At 42.5% G+C, this 22,572-nt stretch overlaps 1 protein-coding gene across 3 annotated transcripts in view; it reads right to left on the reverse strand.

Moving 5' to 3' along the window:
• Nucleotides 1-536: 536 nt before the first annotated feature.
• The window catches only part of PCSK7 (proprotein convertase subtilisin/kexin type 7), a 39,043-nt gene continuing 17,007 nt past the window's right edge, over nt 537-22,572 (reverse strand). For 2 of the 3 annotated variants that reach the window (XM_077249870.1, XM_077249869.1), the window contains exons 12-16: nt 8,718-8,874; nt 8,540-8,634; nt 7,766-7,859; nt 5,885-6,002; nt 4,936-5,486 (exon numbers count right to left, since the gene is read on the reverse strand). In XM_077249870.1, coding sequence (XP_077105985.1) covers nt 5,079-5,486; nt 5,885-6,002; nt 7,766-7,859; nt 8,540-8,634; nt 8,718-8,874 — 872 coding nt within the window. In that variant the 3' untranslated portion in view covers nt 4,936-5,078. Of the gene's footprint in view, nt 5,487-5,884; nt 6,003-7,765; nt 7,860-8,539; nt 8,635-8,717; nt 8,875-22,572 lie in introns of all 3 variants that reach the window. The other variant, XM_077249868.1, reaches the window with a different exon arrangement.

Consider the following 22,572-nt stretch of genomic DNA (forward strand, 5'->3'; position numbering starts at 1 on the left):
CATTCATAGTTTGTACAGCAGGAAGCATTGGTGATATAGTGGGGAGCATAGCTGCCATCCATACAGGTGATATAGCAGTGAGCGTTGGTGATAAAGAGGGGAGAATAGCTGCCATCCAGGTCATTCATATTGGTTGTATAGCAGGAAGCATTGGTGATATAGTGGAGAGCATAGCTGCCATCCAGGTCATTTAGTTTGTATAGCAGGAAACGTTGGTGATATAGTGGGAAGCATAATCATCCAAATCATTCATATAAGTTGTATAGCAGGAAGCGTTGGTGATATAGTGGGGAGCATAGCTGCCATCCAGGTCATTCATGTAGGTCGTATAGCAAGAAGGGTTGGTGATATAGTGGGGAGCATAGCTGCCATCCAGATTATTCATACAGGTTGTATAGCAGGAAGCGTTGATGATAGTGGGGGGCATAGCCGTCATCCAAATCATTCATATAGGTTGTATAGCCGGAAGCGTTGATGATATAGTGGGTCAAGCAGTTAAAACACATGATAGCGGTGCACATGAATAAGACCACAAACCATGTAAAACCTTTTATTGCCCTTAAAATAAAATTTCCAGCAAAACGTTCACCACCATTCAATCCAAAATAATGTCTCATAAAAACAATAAATTAAATCATAAAGATAAAATTATGTTTCATATGTATAACTCTATAAAGCTCAATTTATTAATACCAATAAAATATTAACAAATCGCCAATTATTATTTTTCTTTTTTACCATTTTGTTGGTTTTAACTGCCTTAAAGTACACCAACCAACACTTTACGACGCAATATAAACAGTCTGTAAAGTTCTTAGGATTCTGTAGTGTTACAAACAACATAGAAAGGGGAAACTTCCTTATCGGCCATAATCCGTGAACACTTGTGTGACTATAATAAAATAAATGAAAAACCTCACCAGGAGGTACAAAGGTGCAATATCCTGGCCTAGCCCCATGCCATAGACAAAGCAAAGCAGCACTCTACAGCCAGAAGGAACACCCCCGATTGTCTCAATCCTCAGCTACCTAACTGGGTTCATGTACAAAGGAAAGTGACTAATAGAGATATTAGTTAATGGTCATTCTTCTGGATTGCCTGCAGTTCCTAACCTCAAAAGGAAACCAAGTACAAGGTGATTCACTCTCTACTTTACCTGGAAAAAATGGCTGTAACTTCTAAAAGACGGTCAACTGTATTGAAATTTGGACTGTACGTACTTTGGTTGATGGGACGTGAGAGTGCAATGAACCTCACCACCAGAGATGAGAAGCATCCTTGCTCCAAGTGGTCTTGCCAACTTGTCATCCCGGCGGTCGTTTCCACTACGAGATAGACTCGTTACACGCTTTCCTGCGCTTCGGTAGTTTATCTGTGCTGTTTGCATTTCACTCCTGCCAAATTCCTTCTTCATTTTTTTAACAATGTACAGATACAGTTTGGACGAATGGGTTTTCATTGTGAAAACTAATTGGCAAACTGAGTCCTAAAGAAGTGCCAAAGTCAGTTTCCAAAGGAGTTTGGAGGTCGAAACCCACAGTTCAGTGTACTGAAGCTGTCTTTGATGAGAGTAATCTCCAGGCGACTTTGGCCACCAAGATCGTCTGATTTAACACTGCCGGATTTTTTCCCTTGGTGCGATTTGTAAGGTCAGGTGTACAATAACTAACAAGCAATGAACATTACAGGCAGGCCCTCCGAGAAAACATACAGCAATAAATTCAGGCTATAACACCAGACATCCTGCCGAATACATTCAACATTATGGAACGGCGCAAGCAGGCGTACTTGGATGCAAACAGTGGACATTTTCAACATCTGGATTAAACAATCAGTTTCTCATGAACCAAGGCATGCACAGTCCAAATTTCGGTACGATAGTCTCTTAGAAGTTATAGCTACTCTTCCGGGTAAAGTAGCGAGTGAATTACCCCATACTACACAGCGACATGCCTGATGTGACATTGAGATGGTGGTGTCACATTGCAACACTGCATTCTACCGCAGGCGCTAAACCGTCGCAAATGTTTACAGAGTTTTTGGCCTCAAGTCACACGTGCTGTACTTGCCAGAGATGCAAGCTACTGAATCTTGAATAGGCCGTTGGCATTTTTTTTTCAACAGTAAAATTGCAACTCTAAAAAAGTTGTGCCGCACAAATGTTTTCTGTTGACCAACTTATCTGAGAATGGCTGTTATGTGACATACGTCGACATGTGACTTCAGCCTAATAGGGGTGAATGATGGCTATGTATAGAAGAATTGTTGACATATTTCATTGCAAATATGTGAAAAAACAGAAATGAAGGACAAGTGGATGTACTGTATATGCTACGTATAGTATTCCCTAAACTAAAAAGTCATTAACCATTAATTTCCACAAAATGTGAAAAAACGCACTTTCTGGCCATCTTCAGAACAGTGAGTCTCATATTAGATGAAGCAGGGGCATTAGCAGATAATCTGTGGTGGTAAAGAAATATGCTGGTAGACCACAATAATCCTCTTGAAGTTCAGTGGTCAACAACAAATTGAGCCTTGCGCACGTTCCAGCAGGACATTAGATATTACAAAAAACTTTGACAGTGAGGCTGATTAGTGAGTGGAACAGGCTGCTACGAGAGGTGGTGAGTTCTCCTTCAATGGAAGTCTTTAACCAGAGGCTGGACAGACATCTGTCTGGGATGGTTTAGTTTATCCTGCATTGAGCAGGGGGGGGTAGACACGATGACCCTGAAGGTCCCTTCCTACTCTTAACATTCTATGATTAAACCCAATAATAACAAATATCACAAAGGCGCTAAAATACCTAAATGTAAGCATTTACTAATCTGTTAGTGTCTAATTTAGGAAAAAATGTGCATTTGAAAAATTCTGCTCTGTGCTGATCCTTTGTTATTCCTCTTGGAAAAGTTGAATAAACTGATACCTTGACAATGTCATACCGCTTGTTAATAGAGCGTCTTCGAAATGTTCGGATGGTATTCAGTCATTGCTTAGCGTGTCGGTTTGTCGGGACTTGTCTCATTGACCTGGGAATGGCAACACGCAGTAGTCCATTCACACACATTTCTAGGAGTAACAGAGGAATGGCACAATATAAAGGTGACTGCATTATCTAGTGTCATTTTTACTACAGCAAAGCTGCAGTATTCTTGGAAATCGCATAGATTTCTGCAACAGAATCTGGAGCATTTACACTACAGGTATGTCCATTCATACCCGGCTGATCTTTTTATTTATTGAAAAATCTGCATTTTACCGTAGCAGTGACATCGATGAGATATTGGAAGGATTTTTTCAGGACTTAGCCATCATTATCAAAGTCATTATTATCCCCACTATCAGTTGTCTGCAGTAGGATCTACACAAGGTAAGACCAGTGGAGGTCTATACACACTGCAGCTTGGCTCCTATAGAAGTGAATAGCTGAGGTACAGTACCCAAAAACAGCAACAACGTGGTGTATGGAGCGGTGGTATAAACTCAGAATATTCTCATGCCACGGGATGTACAGCTAATCGGTGGAGCCAGACTCCTGCCTATCTAATTGTGATGACCAGTTATAGGGATAGGTCATCAATATCCAAATCTTGGACAACCTTTCAGAAATCTCGTGCCCATGCTGCGCAACGTGACCGACGCATTGTAGGAAATTGAACTCTATGGAATATAAATTTAACCTGCAAATGTCACTGTAGATTTCAGCCTTTGACATGCAAAGAATACAATGTGCTACAAATCCACAGCAGCAAATACGTACCATGTGCACACGTCCTAAAAGTGCTCCTGATCCATTGTGCTGCTCTAACACATAAACGAGATCAGGCCATTTTACAATCGTAAAGCAACATAAAAGCAAATGCACAAAAAAAACTTCTCAAAATCACAATCTATGCATTTCCTTTTGGCATGATGGGCAGCAGCAAGTTGTGTACAAAGGGACAGTAATGATTAGTGATGAGCGAAAGTGCTTGGATAAGGTGTTATCTGGGCATGCTCAAGAGCAAGTGTTTTCGGCGTGCTCGAACAACATGTTCAAGTTCCCACACCTTCATGTCTCACAGCTGTTCGACAGACAGAACACATGAAGGGATTACCTAACAAACAGAAAATCCCTGCATTCGTTGTGGCTGTCGAACAGCCGTGAGACATGCAGCCTCGGGGACTCGAACATATTGTTCAAGACCGGCAAAGACTCTCAGTTAGCACCAGATCACACCTTATCCAAGTACGTTCGATCATCGCTAGTAATGATCAAAATATTCATAAAATATCGCTGCCCTGTAAAGAGAGTCAACTTAACTCGCAACAGCTTTAGAGGCAACTTCGGTTAGTAATAATGTGACATTTGGAAGAAATGCTGTGTGTGAATTTGGATTGCCGATAATAAATTATGTATCTAAGTTCCCCATACAAAATTCACTTCAAATTAAAGTTAAAAAAAATTATATAAAGTGTGTTTTTTTTTTTAAACTTTGTCCTTTTAAACGGCTTGAAAAAAAAAAAAAAAAAAGGCAATCACCCGTATAAACAAAATCAAAAAATAAAAATCAAAGACGGTATGAATTGTTCCAGTGATGCAACACCTGGAGAATCCTGAATATTCCCGCCCACAGGATAAGCAATGTAAATGCCTAAATATTGCAGATCCCTCAGTGCAGATCTAGGACCCTCAGCTCAGGGGTCCCCCCGTCTTTATAAGCAGATTCACCTCTCCATTGACTTGATATAAGAAACCAGCATTAATTGATCGATGGGAGTCACCCAAAAGGTAATGGGCCCAGAGATGGGATCCGCACCCTTCAGGCATTTATGGAACATATCCTGTTTAACATGGGGTCAACTCTTAAAGACATGATAGTTGCTCAACATGTGAAGCTTCTTGCATCTGGCAGCTGTTAGTCAACACGTCATCCATCATGAGACTGAAATGTGGACAGATGGCAAAACAGTTCCATAACGTATCAGTCGTCCACACGATAGTAAAGCAATGGATAAGGCAGATACCTTTAAATTAAATACTCTGAAGTGCATCCTTGCTTGCCACACGGCGTCCTATTCACCCGGCTATGTCTTACCCATACTCATTTAGGCTTGAAGCACTGTCACAAATATCATGTCTTAATATGTCCCTGTGCACCTGAAATTCAGAGGTCACACCGTGTCGGGCATCGCTCAGGTTCACACCGGTTACTCTGATTTGTTTGGAGGAGGATTGATGCCTGTATAGTGTCATCTCCACATCGTCTGGCTCGTCCTCATATTCTACAGCAGCATCATTCACGCCGCACAGCGGTAACGATTCTGTCTCCAGGCCCCCTTCTAACTGACGGGGGTTAGGACTTCCCTGGTGTCCCCGGGATAAGATGCAAGAGGAACCTTCACAGCTTAGGTCCAGATCGCTGGAAATTCTGGAAAGGTAGAGCTCCACTGTGTAATAAAGGGACCAAAACACAGCAAAACAGCCAAGCAGCATGAGGGTCTGGTAAAAACAAAAACAAAGAGGAAATTAAATAAATACAATAAAAAATTACATACAATATCAAGAAAAACATTGACGTTTCTTCCACTGTCGTTCTCTAAATGCAAGTCTGAAGCCAGGAGGGTTAACCCTTACCTTACTGCCCAGATAACTCCATACAGTCAACAACGAAATGTAAAAGATGAGCAAATGTAGAGACATGAAAGCACAATCAGTCCATCAGGTACTAAATACCAAAAGTCCCTGCCGTAGGTACATATCTATTTGTGAAACTATTGCCTAAATTAAAGGCATCAATGATACATGAGATTTAACGGCACTGCTTGTCCGGAGGCAGAGTCTGGCGCAGCCCCTTCTACAATACCTTCACCATCGTACGTTCCCATAGAGGACCTTACCCGCAGGGTGTTATTGGTGATTGTATAGCTGTCCTGTTCAGAAATCTCCAGTCCTGGGGGACAAGGTAGTGAGAAATTCTCATTCAGAAACTGACCACCCTGTGCCAGTTCCACCAGCCTGATGAAAAAAAAAAAAGATACAAGTTGTGGCACTGCTGTGATAAATATCAATGCTTGAGCCGGCATTGGATGGATGAAGATCAATAAAATGTACAAAACTCGCACCGTGCAGAACTACGTGGGACGTATCTGCTGCGGATTTTGCAGCTTCATGGGTTGGACTGGATTGTGAATTGCGTTACATCTCGCAGGGTGAAATCCACAGAGAAGAATTTGCACATGTTGAATGCGGATGTATGGCCAGGCTCGGGAGCTGAGCTTGTTACATATGCGACAGATGCTTCCTGCGTCATACAGCCGGCATTTGCATGCAACAGCAGCAACTGGAGCATGCTCCGATCTCTGCTTTTTAATAATCGCGGACTGCAGCATTTAAATGGCGACTGCTGGTGCAGGTGTGCAATGGCTCCCATGTGACATCATGGGGTCCTTGGCAGTTGAGGAGCTACTGAAGGTCCCCGTCACTGACACGTTGGTCCTCCTATGAAGTCCAGGCTGTGGCTGAGCATCATAGGAGAAAGTCATTTTCACTATAGTGTGCAATACTGCGAGATTGCCGCATATAACACAATCGCAGATTTAAAGTACTTTGTGGAGACTAAAGAAAAAGTGAAATAAAGCAAAAATGTTTAAAAAAAAATAAAAAAAAAAAAAGTTAAAAACCCACATCAAAATTAAAATCAACCTCCCATTTCCCAGTTAAAGAAAAAAAAAAAAAAAACTTTTGGTACCTCCACAGCTGCAAAAGTCCAGTCAAAATCTAAAATTACTTGAAATAAATTTTGTATAGCGAAACAAATTAACCCCTTCCTGGGCTTGGGATTTTCCATTTTTTTGTTCCCCTTCTTCCCAGAGAGCCATAACTTTTTCTGTCAATATGGCCATGTGAGGGCTAGTTTTTTTGCAGAACAAGTTGTACTTTTGAACAACACTATTGATTTTACCATATAGTGTACTGGAAAAAGGGGGGGAATCCAAATGTGGTGAAATTTTTTTAAAAAAAGTGCAATTCCACAATTGTTTTTTTCTTTACCATGTTCACTAAATGCTAAAACTGACCTGCCATTATGATTCTCCAAATCATTACAAGTTCGTAGATACCAAACATGTATTGGTTATTTTTTTTTATTACAGAGGTGAAAACAAATGGTAAAGTTTGTAAAAAAAATAAATAAATAAAAATGGCGCCATTTTCCGAGACCTGTAGAGTCTGCAATGTTGCGGGAACCCAAAAAAAGTAATACTGGCGTTTTGATTTTTTTTCTTGTTAAGCCATTTAATGACTATTAATTTAGTTTATATTTTGGTATGTAATAAAATGTTACGGCCATAATCATACTGACCTGGAGAATCGTGCTGCCAGGTCATATTTACTGCAAACTTATCACCAAAAAATAAAATCCCCAAAAACCAATGGCAGAATTCTGTGTTTTTTTATTCTTTTCACCGCACTTGGATTTTTTGTTCTCCATCTCTTTCAGTACATTATATGGGAAAAGGACTTTTGATGTCATTTAAAAGTGAAACTCATCCCGCAAAAAACAAGCCCTCATGGGGTGATGTTGACAGAATACATTTTTATTTAGAACTCTTTACAAGGAGAAGAAGAAAAAAAAGTGCAAAAATGAAAACTGGCAGTGGCTGCTAAGGAAGGTGAAGTAGAAGGCAGTGTAACAAAGGCTTCATTGTTCAGGTAAAGACATTTTCCTTTCTATAAGGCACAATGTGAAATATGAGATTTTTTTTTTTCTAGCGTTTTACCTCCTCCTCTCGGCCACATCCTCCATTTTCCACGAGGAACCATAAAGTGTTAGCTGCCATGTTTGAAAAACACCTCTTTTATGAGGCTCTTCTTCTATTTGAGAAAAACAGGGTTATTCAGGAAAGCAATATTATACTTCCCATGATAAATGTCCTATACAAGGAATAACAGTCAAAGAGTTAAGACCCCTGGTCTAGAATAACATCTGATCAGCTGAGCCTCCAGGCTGGCTTTAATCGAGGGAAGTTGAAACTATTACCTATCGGCCAGTCCAATAAATAGCCAGCCAAAGTCTGCCTAAGACTGGGGCTACACCGCAATGTGTTGAACAACAATTATCATACAAGTTGCGTCACCAAATTCGTGTACAACTTGCTATTGCCCAACTATTTTATAGCAGTGATTTAGCTTTTTTTCCTCTTTTTTGAAATCATGGGCAAATTGACTTTTTTTAAAATCTTTGACAAGTGAGTCGCGCGCGACCAGTGACAGAAAATCCAAATATTTGCCAACCTATCCGAATGTCGCAGGACACCATAGTAAAGCATTAGATGCAATGTTACAATGTAGCACTGCAATTTCAGAGTCACGTGCATGTCATCGTGTAGCCCGAGCCTTACTGATAAAAAAATCTGCTGACCCATCGCAGAACTGACGGGAATAATTAAGTAAAAGTATTGTACGACAAGAAACAGGCAATATATCAATTTATATATTTGTAAGTCTAAAAGGGAATAACGTTGCATTCCCCTAATACTGTATAGGAAGCATACCTACGTCCGTGACCAGAAGCCTGTAGGTCCCTTCTGCACTCTCCCCCCAGCAGCGGACCGTGGAGAAGATCCAGTCGGTGAAGCCACCTGGGTCACTTAAAGCACAGAGTATTTTAGTTCCTTGAAGCATTGGCCACTCCGTCCTTATAACCCTTGTGCTTCCCATTGTTACACTCACGCGTCCATTTTCCTTGTGGCTCCAATGAGGGATGAAATTCCACTCGGACAGAACAGCTGCATCTGCAGGTTTCCCCGCCGTGGGTGCGTGACAGACACCGTCACCGCTACATGCTCCAATGTCCTCATCCCCGACAGGAGGAGATCAGCAGCGGTCACTGGGGATAGAAACAACCTAAAATGAGCCGACCCATTTCCCTGAAGCACGATTACATATTAAGGGCATCCACTGCTCACTGGCCATTCTGTCGCAATCAGTCTCCCCCTAGGTTCTATATTAAAAGGGTTGTCCACTATTTTTTCATTGATGACCTTTCCTATTTGATTGATAGGTCATCAATGAAAAAGTAGTGAATGACATCTTTATTTACATTTGGTAGTTTCCCCAAGAGACATTCCAAGATTTAGGAAAGGGAAAAACTGAAGCCGACACGATGCTGCGGGAAGTCCTTTCTCAAGATCAGAACTCCAGGGGGTCATTTGGTGTTGTCATATCCTTCACGACATGCCATCACTGTCAGAGATGTAATATTTCCTTATCTGATACACTTACATGTTCAGCATAAATCGACACACTGCAGATCTTAAAACTTTCAGCTCGTTAATAAACGCTGCAGATATTTTTTTTTCAGATTACTTTACATTTCATCCACTTTGCTTGCACTATAAAAATTGAAGTGAGGAGAGCTGTGTTGGATCTCTGTGAGAACTTTGCCCAACGGTACGGAACAGGGGTAAAAAAATGTCAAAAGTCATTTAAAAGTTTAATTATCCTTTAAATATCCTTATAAGCCCCTTCACAACATATGTGTAAGGGGTATGGGTGTGTCAGGTGCAACGTCAGTGTCAGTCTGGTGTATGCTGCTGTGCACAGCAGAGGCCTGCAGAGCGCTGGCTGTGTCTGTGAAGCAGCACAGGCCAGCAGAGCCAGCAGCTATGGCAGCTGAATGGCCTGGCACCCACAGCGCATACAGCGATGCAAGTCGTCCATGGTACTGGTCTCGGATGTGGAAAGTCCTGTGTCCAGAGGTGAACCGGAGGTGGATGTCCTGTGCCCGAAAGAGTCGGATGTGGACAGTCCTGTGCCCAAAAGAGGACTAGCATGTGTAACGATTGCAAACAGGTGGATATGGTGCCTGGCTGCTATCCGGAGGATATCCTGGGCTGTGTGAGTAAATAGTCTGATACAGCGGTGCAGGACACCCACGGGAACTAATCAGAGGAGGACTGGCATGTAGTGTCTGCAACATGTGAAGCTGGACAAGGAGAGGTCCGGGGTGTTTAGGGACTGCAATCTTAAAGCCATATGATGTGTAGTGCTATGAAACAGCACTTAGACGAGATGCAACTGTGTGTATTGAACTTTGATGATGTGTACTATAAAATGCTATGCACCTTTGTGTGTGAAGTAACACATTAAAGAGACTTTTGTGTTTGAACTTTGTGGGTCATTTCCTCTTCACTGCGAACAGTGCTACGGCAGCATCACACCATTTCAAAAAAAAAAAAAAAAAACCTGTACAATCTCACCACATTTGGAATAGGATTTCCAGTACACTATATGGTAAAATCAATGTTGTCATTCAAAAGTGCAACTCGTCCTGCAAAAAAACAAGCTCTGATACTGCCATATTATAAATAAAAACGTTACGGCTCTTGGAAGAATGGGGGGGAAAAATGAAAATGAAAAAAAAAAGAAAAATATGGGGGAGACGAGGTAAAAAAAAAAAAAAAAACCCAAAAAACAAGCCAACATGCAGCTCGGTAGTTCGTACAGGAAATCAATCCATGTGCAAATATTCATGTAACATGTGTAAAAGAAGGATGGGACAAAATGCCTCCAAAATTGCTTACTAGAAAGCCTAGATGTAAGAAACAGTGCCACATTCGCGGTTCCTCCTATACATCCTGACCAGATTACTAGCCGTACTTTTCATCCCCTCTGGTATCATCCCGTAGCTACACCACCCCTGCCTCCCACCATCGCACTTCTTGCTCCTTTCTCTGGTCGCATTCTTTGTTGGACAAGTCAGAAGCAGTAAACATTGCCTAAAAAGGACCGAGAGACAGAAAGCGAGTGCAGCTTGGCAGGTGCCCAGGAGGCGAATATGCCCGTTGCACCACATGTAAAATGAGCGGAGGGGAGCAGAAAGAGGGTGGCTATGGGGAGCCAAGGGTTAAGGTGCAGGCTTTGGCTTTTGGAAGGAGTTCTGTATGACATAAATCAGAACCGGCCCGATGACGAGAAGGAGAATGTGATGTAGAACTGCTCGGATTTATGTAACGTGTTAAATATACATTCCTCGCCCACCGTCCCAGCAGAAACATAAACTTGGCTGCGCAGTCCGCATCTTATTATGGGCTGTTATTATAACTTGGAAAGTGAAAAGGTCCACGATCCTGCCAGCCAGCGTCCGATACCTAACCTGGGTCAGACCCTGCGGAAATATTTTATCATGACCTAGAAAATACCTTTCCAGTACAAATTACGTTCCACCAGCGCAGATACCGTGTGATTGGGGCCAAGTATAACATTTCGCCGTGTAATGAATGTTATCCTCATCTGATTACCAAGGAAATGAATAAAGTCTATTGAGACACCGGCTGCAGCTTAAAGGAACACTCTTCTTACAGGAGACATTCGCTTTTCTCAATAAATATCCTTACAAACAACATTTAAGCAAACAAAAAAAAACAAAAACAGTAGCATGGTATAGTAGTGAAAAAGGGAGGGGAAAAAAAGGAAAAAAAAAAATAACTAAGATAAATCTATTTTTTGAGAGAGACACTTTTCTTAGCAAGGAAAATGATAGCCTTACGTTGGATGGACAACACACATCCATCTCTCAGAGCCTGGATGGAGTTGGTAAACTCCATTATACCTTATGAACGAACTTTATACCAGAATCGGGGCTGTTTAGGGAAATGTAATAAAATTTGGGATGTATGGAACTCGTCGTACCTCACTGTCATCATATGGGTAATGGCCTAGCTCCAATTTGATAGAGCTTAAGGTGGATTTTGCATTGGCTCGCACTACGTTCTAATACTGAATTATTAATGAGATGGAGATTATTATGGCAGTAGGATTGTTTAAGGGTTTTAAGTAACTACTTTAGACATACTGTAATATCTTGAGCTACTTTTACGGTTTTCTTCATAGATATTATGATGACTGTATATGTTCTGATCTGAATATACGCCAACCTTGTATGTCTTAATTTTGTTGTTGTTTAATAAACGTATTAAGGGGGAAAAAAAAAAAAAAAAGATAAATCTATTTTTGTTCAACCACCGGAAGGCCCTGTGTATTTGGAAAACACAACTACCGTAATTCAGGTATAAAATGCGAAAAATCAGCTCAGGTGCAAGGCAAAAAAACTCCAATAATAGCAAAAGTCCAAATGATAGCAGGCACTCACATCTTCTTAAAATAATTTCTTTATTGATCCAGTAGTATAAAAAAAAAAAAAAGGCACAAAAAATGGTTGAAGACAACAGCACAAAAATTAAAAAGGCAGAAAAGAATTACGGTATTCACTGCGCTCCAAGGCAAAATGTTTCAGAGCTGCCTGGCTAAAAACAGAAAAGCAGCAGTGGATATTAATGGCTGACTTGATTAGAACCATTAAACAAATTTGTTTAGTTGTAAATGGAGGTGGCTACTCTAAAGGTACCTTCACACTGAGCAACTTTACAACGAGAACGACAATGATCCGTGACGTTGCAGCGTCCTGGATAGCGATCTCGTTGTGTTTGACACGCAGCAGCGATCTGGATCCTGCTGTGATATCGCTGGTCGGAGCTAGAAGTCCAGACCTTTATTTGGTCGTCAGGTCGGCGTGTATCGTCATGTTTGACAGCAAAAGCAACGATGTCAGCAATGTTTTACATGGAGCTAACGACCTGTGAGAACGAGAAGTGAGTCACCGTTACGTCACAGGATCGCTCCTGCATCGTTCTGGAGCTGCTGTGTTTGACGTCTCTACAGCGACCTAAACAGCGACGCTGCAGCGATCGGCTCGTTGTCTATATTGCTGCAGCGTCGCTAAGTGTGACGGTACCTTTAGTAAGCACCTGTTCACACCTGATTTCTGTTTGGAAGGGACGGACAGTCTTTTGATACTTGATTAGAACCACATTCACTTGAATACAAAAACAGCATGAAACTAAGTAAATACTGACACTTTGGGGAAAAAAACGTGTTAACTAACTAAAACATATACATGTTGTGGCAACATCGCATTTAATCTGAATTATCCAGCCATATTATTTCAGTAGGCCCAGGGACATGAGCTAGAGGTGATGTGAGAATGACTGTTGACCCTTAGGCTACTTTCACACTTGCGTTTCTTGCAATCCGTCGTTTAGGGCAAAAAAAGGATCCTGCAAATGTGCTCACAGGATGCGTTTTTTGCCCATAAACTTGTATTAGCGACGGATTGCCACACGTCGTGTCCGTCGTGTTTTGGCGGACCGTCGGCACAAAAAAAAGTTCAATGTAACGTGTTTTTTTTGTCTGTCGCGTCCGCCATTTTCGACCGCGCATGCGTGACCGAAACTCTGCCCCCTCCTCCCCGGACTGCAAAATGGGCAGCGGATGCGTAGAAAAACTGCATCCGCTGCCCACGTTGTGCAAAAAATTCACAACGTCCGTCGGTACGTCAGCCCGACGCATTGCGACGGACCCGTACCGAGGCAAGTGTGAAAGAGGCCTTACGGTCACTGAATTATTGTTCACTGCGGCCGCATTTGTTGACTGGCTGCTGATTAGCTATTGCGTCTGTCCTAGTATTGCAGCTCTAGTATTGTTCTGATATCTTTGGGAAACAAAAGGCACAATATTTGAATGTTTGTTAAGGGGAACTTGTCACCCCCAAAATCGAAGGTGAGCTAAGCCCACCGGCTTTGTAGGAATTACACTCTTTGCCTAGGAGATAAGCCACTACTTACAAGATGCAGAGGTGGCTGGTAACCTAAGCAAGGAGCCCTGATCTAAAGAATGAAAATCCCTCCATTCTTGAGAACCAAGCCGATATTAGATAAATAAATTGCTCATCTTTACAAGCACTTTCCAATATTACCAACTTGTGATGTTCAGAAGACTCCTTAGTGCAGCAATAAGGCTATGTGCACACGTTCAGGTTTTTTCGTGTTTTTTCGCGATAAAAACGCTATAAAAACTCATTAAAAACGCATACATTATGCATCCTATCATTTAGAATGCATTCTGCATGTTTTGTGCACATGGTGCGTTTTTTCCGCGAAAAAAACGCATCGCGGTAAAAAAAGCAGCATGTACATTAATTTTGCGGATTTTCCGCTTTTTTCTATGCATTTGGAAAAAAACGCACAAAAAACGTGAAAAAAACGCATGCGATTTTCTAGCAGAAATGTCCGTTTTTTGTCAGGAAAATTTCTGCAAGAAATCCTGACGTGTGCACATACCCTAATACATTTTTAGGGCAATAACTGTAATTTTTATTTTTTTGGGGGATAAGACAGCTGTTGAGGTTTCAGGGAGGAGAATGGAACAGATTTCCACTGTTTTGGGGCTGATAGGGTTCACCGAATGTCAGGAGGGGTGCTCTGGAGTGAAGCCTGCTCCATACAAGTGGAGTGTGAGCTGTGTTACACAGCTGGCAGTTTACCGCCGCTGCCGGGATCAGAGATAACTCTAATCCCAGCAGTCTGGACCTTAGGAGTTTAACCATGTCTTCTATACAATGTTAAAATTTCTATACCTACACTGAAAATTTCTACTTTTCTTTACATTTAACGAAACAAAAAGCAATAAAAAATCTTTGTTATGGAAGGAAGTATTTTTGTAAGGGCTTTAACCCTGATCACAGTACTAAGTGGCCTTTTTCAAAGCAGAACAAAGTAGGGAACAAAGCAGTTATCCCCTATTTTACACAGGCACAGGATGGTTTAAAGGGCCACTGTCACCCGCCTCCAGCCGTTATAAACTAAAAGAGCCACCTTGTGCAGCAGTAATGCTGCATTCTAACAAAGTGGCTTTTAGTTTTAGGTTCAAGCATACCCCAAATAAAGCGTTTTTATACTTAGCCACAATTCCTGTCTCTAGCCAGGTAGGCGGGTCCTCACTCCCCAGCTTGGCCAGCTCCTCTGCCGTCACTCACATCTTCCTGCGCTTTCGCCGCCGCCCCCTCAGCGCTGTTATCGTTTCAAATCCGGCGCCTGCGCTGTGTACTGGTGTCCTGCGCAGACGCAGTAAGCTCTGGCCGTCTGATGTAATGGCTGATACCAGAGAACAAAAGACATCCACAGAACACCAGGATGGATCTGCTGCACAGCAAATAGCTGTAGGACCTGAGATGATGTCACTGCCATGTGATTAGGGCGGAGTAAGATGCTCGGACAGAGCATGAAAGAATCAAGTGATCGGTGGGTGATTGGCTGCAGCGGTTACATGGCACCAACTCTCTTTTCCCCCAGATGTTTATGCAAACATACCGGCAAGAAAAGCAAGAGAGCGGTACCAGTCAGGGAGGCAGATATAGATGGTGGCTTGTTTTTTTCTTTAAGCCACCTCATGCTCACTTGGTATAAGTTTGTAAAGTAACAAACAACCCCATAAATAAAAAAAAAAAAAAGGTGCAGCTTTCGAACGTCAGCTGCGAATAAACCCATTTAGTTACAGGTTACTTCTGCAAATCACCTTTATACCCAGTGCAGAAAATAAACAGCAGATAGAACTTTGATGCCAGGTGTGAATATGATATATACAGCCACGCATTGCTCTATATTGTCTACTACTAGAACTCTGATGCTTCCAAATCCATGAAAAAAAATCCAGGAGTCTCGCCAAATCCCACAGGATTAGACGCAAAGTCTAATAAACGCTGCTGAGGATTGTTCTGGAAAGTCTCATAAGCTCAGTACATTATACGAAAGCAACTTCTATCAACATGGTCAATTTAGGAAAAGACTGATATTTTACGAAGACAAGGAGGACAATAAATCTGAAGTCGCGCTTCATGAGCAGTAACACACTGTTATCTTCTCTTAAGCTGTGGTCACAGTATGGTGTTTGCAGAGCGCTGCATTTGCCCAATATTTTTTTTGTGTGCACAACCGTGGTATAGTTGACAATTTGTCCACGGTCTTCAAAATTACAGGATAAATATTTATTAGTTTCTACTCATACATATATTACCAATGCAGCACGACAAGGTAATAAGAGAGAGATCAAAATTAAAGTGCGTTCTCAGGATTTTAAAAACATTCCAGAGTGAAGGGAATGTTATAAAATAATGAAAATGTTACTTCCCCCTCCAAACCTTTTCTGATCCAAAGTCTCCACTATGATGATGAATGACTACCCCAGGTTTATACAGCGGAAAGTAGGAAAAACACAGTTCCTATTCTAATTAAAACTTTGCTGGAGGAGTAAAAACGCAGAGGGGACAATACTACCAATATTAATGCACTAGGGAAGAATAGGGAGATGACTGATCCATTACGGTTTCTCTGCAGCATGTGTATTGTGCACATGTACCTTTTCAGAAGTGCATAGATATTAACACAGCTGCATGCACACAGCTCAGCTACATTGCTGCACACACAAAACTGGGCTACGTCAAAGTATCACACACAAATATGCTGCACACTGTTTATACACTACTCCATTTTGAGGTTCTTTCCAGGCATGCGACTGATTGCATGATCTGAAAGGTCATTCCACTAGTCAGAACCTGCAGCTTTAGTGACATGCAGGTCCTGGTAATCTCCTGCACCGAATCACCCTGATCAGTCTCGGGCTGCAGGAAAGAGAACTTTCCTGTTGCAGTTCGGGAAAGATTGGGAAAGATGTCCAGCAGTGTTCTCCTCGATCACAGGAAGCTGACTCCAGCTTATAAGATTTTTTCCTTACTTGAAAGTGCGTCTTACAGTCCAAAAAAACAATTGTAACGATTAGTTCTATATTTTATAAGGATCCCTTCTCATTGGAAAGATTCAATCATGTCTAAGAAACCCACATGATCCAAAGGTTCACAGAGGAAAGTTTGCAGGAATTTGTCCCCTTCAGCCAATCCTGAACTACACCTTTGTCTGATACGGTTTTCGCACGGATACATTGTATGAAAAGCTGATGATATTTGTGCCCTGTATGGAAATCAGCCACTATATCTGGGGTATTATTTATGCAACATATGACTGTATTATTTCAGCATAGCAATGCTGTATTATTTCAGCAATATTTGCCTTTTTTATTAGAATTTTGACAGTATTTATATGGCTCCCATGAGACACTGTATGGAAATTATACATGATGCAGAAGCTTCATCAGGAGTTTTACTAGTTTGAAGCATTCAGCCTTAGGTCAGCAAAAATACAGTCCTGAAAGCAGACACTTGTTACAAATTCTCTAAAAAGCCAAATCTTTTACTGCCAGGAATAAGGTACATACAGAAAACTTCTGCCCACTTGGCTTGTAAAAACATTGTTTAACTGTGCGCTTTTTGGTGCATTTTTCCCTACACAAATTTTAAGTGCAGAATCCCAGCATTTCTGCACCAAAATTGCATTAAAACAAAAAAAAAACTGATCTGTTACAATAGGCCTTTAAAATCAAAGTAGTGAACGACCCCTTTAAATACGGTCTCATGCTTCGACAGGCCTGTCAACAATGATGTACTTAAAGCTTTAAAAAAAAGAAAAAAAAAAGCACATAATATTCATATTTATTTGCAATGTGACCAGCGCCCCTCTTGCCCTTGGTTTGTGTCTTATATAGCAGTTTATCAACATTCAAGTCAACTGTTTTGAGCTGCAATACCAGAGACGGCCATTAGGCAAGAGTGGAGCCATTAATATCAGACTGCTGCACCCCCGATAAGCGGTTAGCTCCGCTGTCAGTGAACTGAGCAGCTCAGCGACGCGCCACAAACCGCATAGTGGCCTCTGCCAGGAACTGCAACTTACATAGTAACATAGTTATTAAGGTTGAAGGAAGACTAAGTCCATCTAGTTCAACCCATAGCCTAACCTAACATGCCCTAACATGTTGATCCAGGGGAAGGCAAAAAAAACCCATATGGTAAGAGTAAGCTCCACCATGGGGAAAAAAAATTCCATCCCGACCCCACATACGGCAATCAGACTAGTTCCCTGGATCAACGCCCTATCAAAGAATCTAATATATATACCCTGTAACATTATACTTTTCCAGAAAGGTATCCAGCCCCCCTTAAATTTAATTAATGAATCACTCATTACAACATCATACGGCAGAGAGTTCCATAGTCTCACTGCTCTTACAGTAAAGAATCCGCGTCTGTTATTATGCTTAAACCTTCTTTCCTCCAGACGTAGAGGATGCCCCCTTGTCCCTGTCACCGGTCTATGATTAAAAAGATCATCAGAAAGGTCTTTGTACTGTCCCCTCATATATTTATACATTAAAATAAGATCACCTCTTAGTCTTCGTTTTTCCAAACTAAATAGCCCCAAGTGTAATAACCTATCTTGGTATTGCAGACCTCCCAGTCCTCTAATAACCTTGGTCGCTCTTCTCTGCACCCGCTCTAGTTCAGCTATGTCTTTCTTATACACCGGAGACCAGAACTGTGCACAGTATTCTAAGTGTGGTCGAACTAGTGACTTGTATAGAGGTAAAATTATGTTCTCCTCATGAGCATCTATGCCTCTTTTGATGCATCCCATTATTTTATTTGCCTTTGTAGCAGCTGCCTGACACTGGCCACTGAATATGAGTTTGCCATCCACCCATACACCCAGGTCTTTTTCATTGACGGTTTTGCCCAGAGTTTTAGAATTAAGCACATAGTTATACATCTTATTACTTCTACCCAAGTGCATGACCTTACATTTATCCCCATTAAAGCTCATTTGCCATTTATCAGCCCAAGCTTCTAGTTTACATAAATCATCCTGTAATATAAAATTGTCCTCCTCTGTATTGATTACCCTGCAGAGTTTAGTATCATCTGCAAATATTGAAATTCTACTCTGAATGACCCCTACAAGGTCATTAATAAATATGTTAAAAAGAAGAGGGCCCAATACTGACCCCTGTGGTACCCCACTGCTAACCGCGACCCAGTCCGAATGTGCTCCATTAATAACCACCCTTTGTTTCCTATCCCTGAGCCAGCTCTCAACCCACTTACACATATTTTCCCCTATCCCCATTATTCTCATTTTATGTATCAACCTTTTGTGTGGCACCGTATCAAAAGCTTTTGAAAAGTCCATATACACTACATCTACTGGGTTCCCTTGGTCCAGTCCGGAACTTACCTCTTCATAGAAGCTGATCAAATTAGTCTGACATGAACGGTCCCTAGTAAACCCGTGCTGATACTGGGTCATGAGGTTATTCCTCTTCAGATACTCCAGCATAGCATCCCTTAGAATGCCCTCCAGGATTTTACCCACAGTAGAGGTTAAACTTACTGGCCTATAATTTCCGAGTTCAGTTTTTGTCCCCTTTTTGAATATTGGCACCACATTTGCTATACGCCAGTCCTGTGGTACAGACCCTGTTATTATGGAGTCTTTAAAGATTAAAAATAATGGTCTATCAATGACTGTACTTAGTTCCTGCAGTACTCGGGGGTGTATCCCATCCGGGCCCGGAGATTTGTCAATTTTAGTCATTTTTAGACGCCGCCGTACTTCCTGCTGGGTTAAGCAGGTAACATTTAATTGGGAATTTTTATCACTAGTCATATTGTCTGCCATGGGATTTTCTTTTGTAAATACTGATGATAAAAAGTCATTTAGCATATTGGCTTTTTCCTCATCCTCATCCACCATTTCCCCCAGACTATTTTTAAGGGGGCCAACACTATCATTTTTTAGTTTCTTACTATTTATATAGTTAAAGAATATTTTGGGGTTATTTTTGCTCTCTCTAGCAATGAGTCTCTCGGTCTCAATCTTTGCTGCCTTGATTTGCTTTTTACAGAATTTATTTACCGTATTTTCTGGTGTATAAGACGACTGGGCGTATAAGACGACCCCCAACTTTTCCATATAAAATATGGAATTTGGGATATGCCCGCTGTATAAGACTGGGGTCATCTTATATGCCCAGTCATCTTATACAGCGTGTGGTTCCCAGGGTCTGAAGGAGAGGAGACTCTCCTTCAGGCCCTGGGATCCATATTCATGTTAAAAATAAAGAATAAAAATAAAAAATATGTATATACTCACCCTTCCGAGAAGCCTGGCTCTTACCGGTGTAAGCATCTGCCTCCGTTCCTAAGAAATGCAGCATGAAGGACCCTCGATGATGTCATGGTCAGGTGACTGGCCTGTGATTGGTCCGTGACCGCTCATGTGACCAGTCACCTGACCGTGACGTCATCGAAGGTCCTCCACGCTGCAATTCTTAGGAACGGAGGCAGACGCTTACACCGGTGAGAGCCAGGCTTCTCGGAAGGGTGAGTATGTACATATTTTTTATTTTTATTCTTTATTTTTAACATGAATATGGATCCCAGGGCCTGAAGGAGAGTCTCCTCTCCTTCAGACCCTGGGAACATCCAGGATCGCTCCCTGCACATGCCGTACCTGGCGTATAAGACGACCCCCGACTTTTGGGACAATTTTTAGGGGTTAAAAAGTCGTCTTATACGCCGGAAAATACGGTAATTTTCTGTATTTATTTAATGCCTCCTCACTACCTACTTCCTTTAATTCTCTAAATGATTTCTTTTTGTCCCTTATTGCGCCCCTTACAGCCCTATGTAGCCATATTGGTTTCCTCCTATTTTTAGTATGTTTATTACCATACAGTATATACTGTGCACAGGTCCTATCCATGATGCTAATAAACACATTCATTGACTGCAAGTCCTGAAGAAAACAAGAGCCAATGCCATAATGTTGATAACCACTACAGCGATCACAGATCATGGCATCCAGGATTACACCAATAGCAAAGGACTAATTAATAAAATGAAAACAAAAGTATTTTTGGCAATGACTAAATACAACAAAAATACAAGACATGCAAAATGATTAATAGTTCTTCAAACAGTAATTTTAAGTTCTTCCTTTGACCCATGCAGTATGAAGAAAAACAAAAATTTGATTAAATAAATCATAATTTTCTTTAAAAGTGCAAAAATAAAAACCCCACAATAACTGCAAGCTGCAAGTCAATAGCTCCCTCTAGAGTGTAAACTTGTAAGTACCGCTACGGTTATGCCACATATACACCATGATGAGTTTATTAACGATGAGAATTAACAAGTGCTGAGACTAATCGAAAGTTCTAATTAAAAATAAAAAGTGAAACAAATTAAAACGCAAAATTGGAAAATAGTTTGCCAACAGTGTAAAAAGTAAAAACAAATCTTATTATAATACTAACTAGCTATTAAACCTGTTCTACGCCCGGGTGGCAAGCATTTATATTGGTATATGGTCTCCATCCAGGTATGTGCTGCTCCCATCCTGCGACCCCTTCCTGTCATGTGCTGCTCCCATCCTGCGCCTCCTTCCTGTCATGTGCTGCTCCCATCCTGAGCCCCCTTCCTGTCATGTGCTGCTCCCATCCTGCACCCCCATCCTGTTTTGTACGCCTCCATCCTGTCATGTGCTACTCTCTTCCTGTACCCCCATCCTGTCATGTGCTGCTCCCATCCTGCGCCCCCATCCTATCATCTGCTGCCCCCATCCTGGTATGTGGTACTCCAATTCTGCCCCCCCATCCTGTCATGTGGTGCTCTCATCCTGCGCCCCCATCTTGTCATGTGCTGCTCCCATCCTGCGCCTCCATCCTGTTTTGTGCGCTTCCATCCTGTCATGTGCTACTCTCTTCCTGTGCCCTCATCCTGTCATGTGCTCCCATCCTGGCCCCCATCCTGTCATGTGCTACTCCCATCCTGAACCCCCATCCTGCGCCCCCATCCTGTCATGTGCTGCTCCCATCCTGTCATGTGCTGCTCCCATCCTGCGCCCTCATCCTGTCATGTGCTGCTCCCATCCTGAGCTCCCATCCTGTGCCCCCATTCTGTCATGTGCTGCTCCCATCCTGGCCCCCATCCTGTCATGTGCTACTCCCATCCTGAACCCCCATCCTGCGCCCCCATCCTGTCATGTGCTGCTCCCATCCTGTCATGTGCTGCTCCCATCCTGCGCCCTCATCCTGTCATGTGCTGCTCCCATCCTGAGCTCCCATCCTGTGCCCCCATTCTGTCATGTGCTGCTCCCATCCTGCGCCCCCATTCTGTCATGTGCTGCTCCCATCCTGCGCCCCCATTCTGTCATGTGCTGCTCCCATCCTGCGCCCCCATTCTGTCATGTGCTGCTCCCATCCTGCGCCCCCATCCTGTTTTGTGCACCTCCATCCTGTCATGTGCTACTCTCTTCCTGTGCTCCCATCCTGCGCCCCCATCCTATCATGTGCTACTCCCATCCTGCGCCCCCATCCTGTCATGTGCTGCTCCCATCCTGTCATGTGCTGCTCCCATCCTGCGCCCTCATCCTGTCATGTGCTGCTCCCATCCTGAGCTCCCATCCTGTGCCCCCATTCTGTCATGTGCAGCTCCCATCCTGGCCCCCATCCTGTCATGTGCTACTCCCATCCTGAACCCCCATCCTGCGCCCCCATCCTGTCATGTGCTGCTCCCATCCTGTCATGTGCTGCTCCCATCCTGCGCCCTCATCCTGTCATGTGCTGCTCCCATCCTGAGCTCCCATCCTGTGCCCCCATTCTGTCATGTGCTGCTCCCATCCTGCGCCCCCATTCTGTCATGTGCTGCTCCCATCCTGCGCCCCCATTCTGTCATGTGCTGCTCCCATCCTGCGCCCCCATTCTGTCATGTGCTGCTCCCATCCTGCGCCCCCATTCTGTC

The sequence above is a fragment of the Ranitomeya variabilis genome, chromosome 4, assembly GCF_051348905.1.
Source record: "Ranitomeya variabilis isolate aRanVar5 chromosome 4, aRanVar5.hap1, whole genome shotgun sequence".
NCBI classification, from domain to species: domain Eukaryota; kingdom Metazoa; phylum Chordata; class Amphibia; order Anura; family Dendrobatidae; genus Ranitomeya; species Ranitomeya variabilis.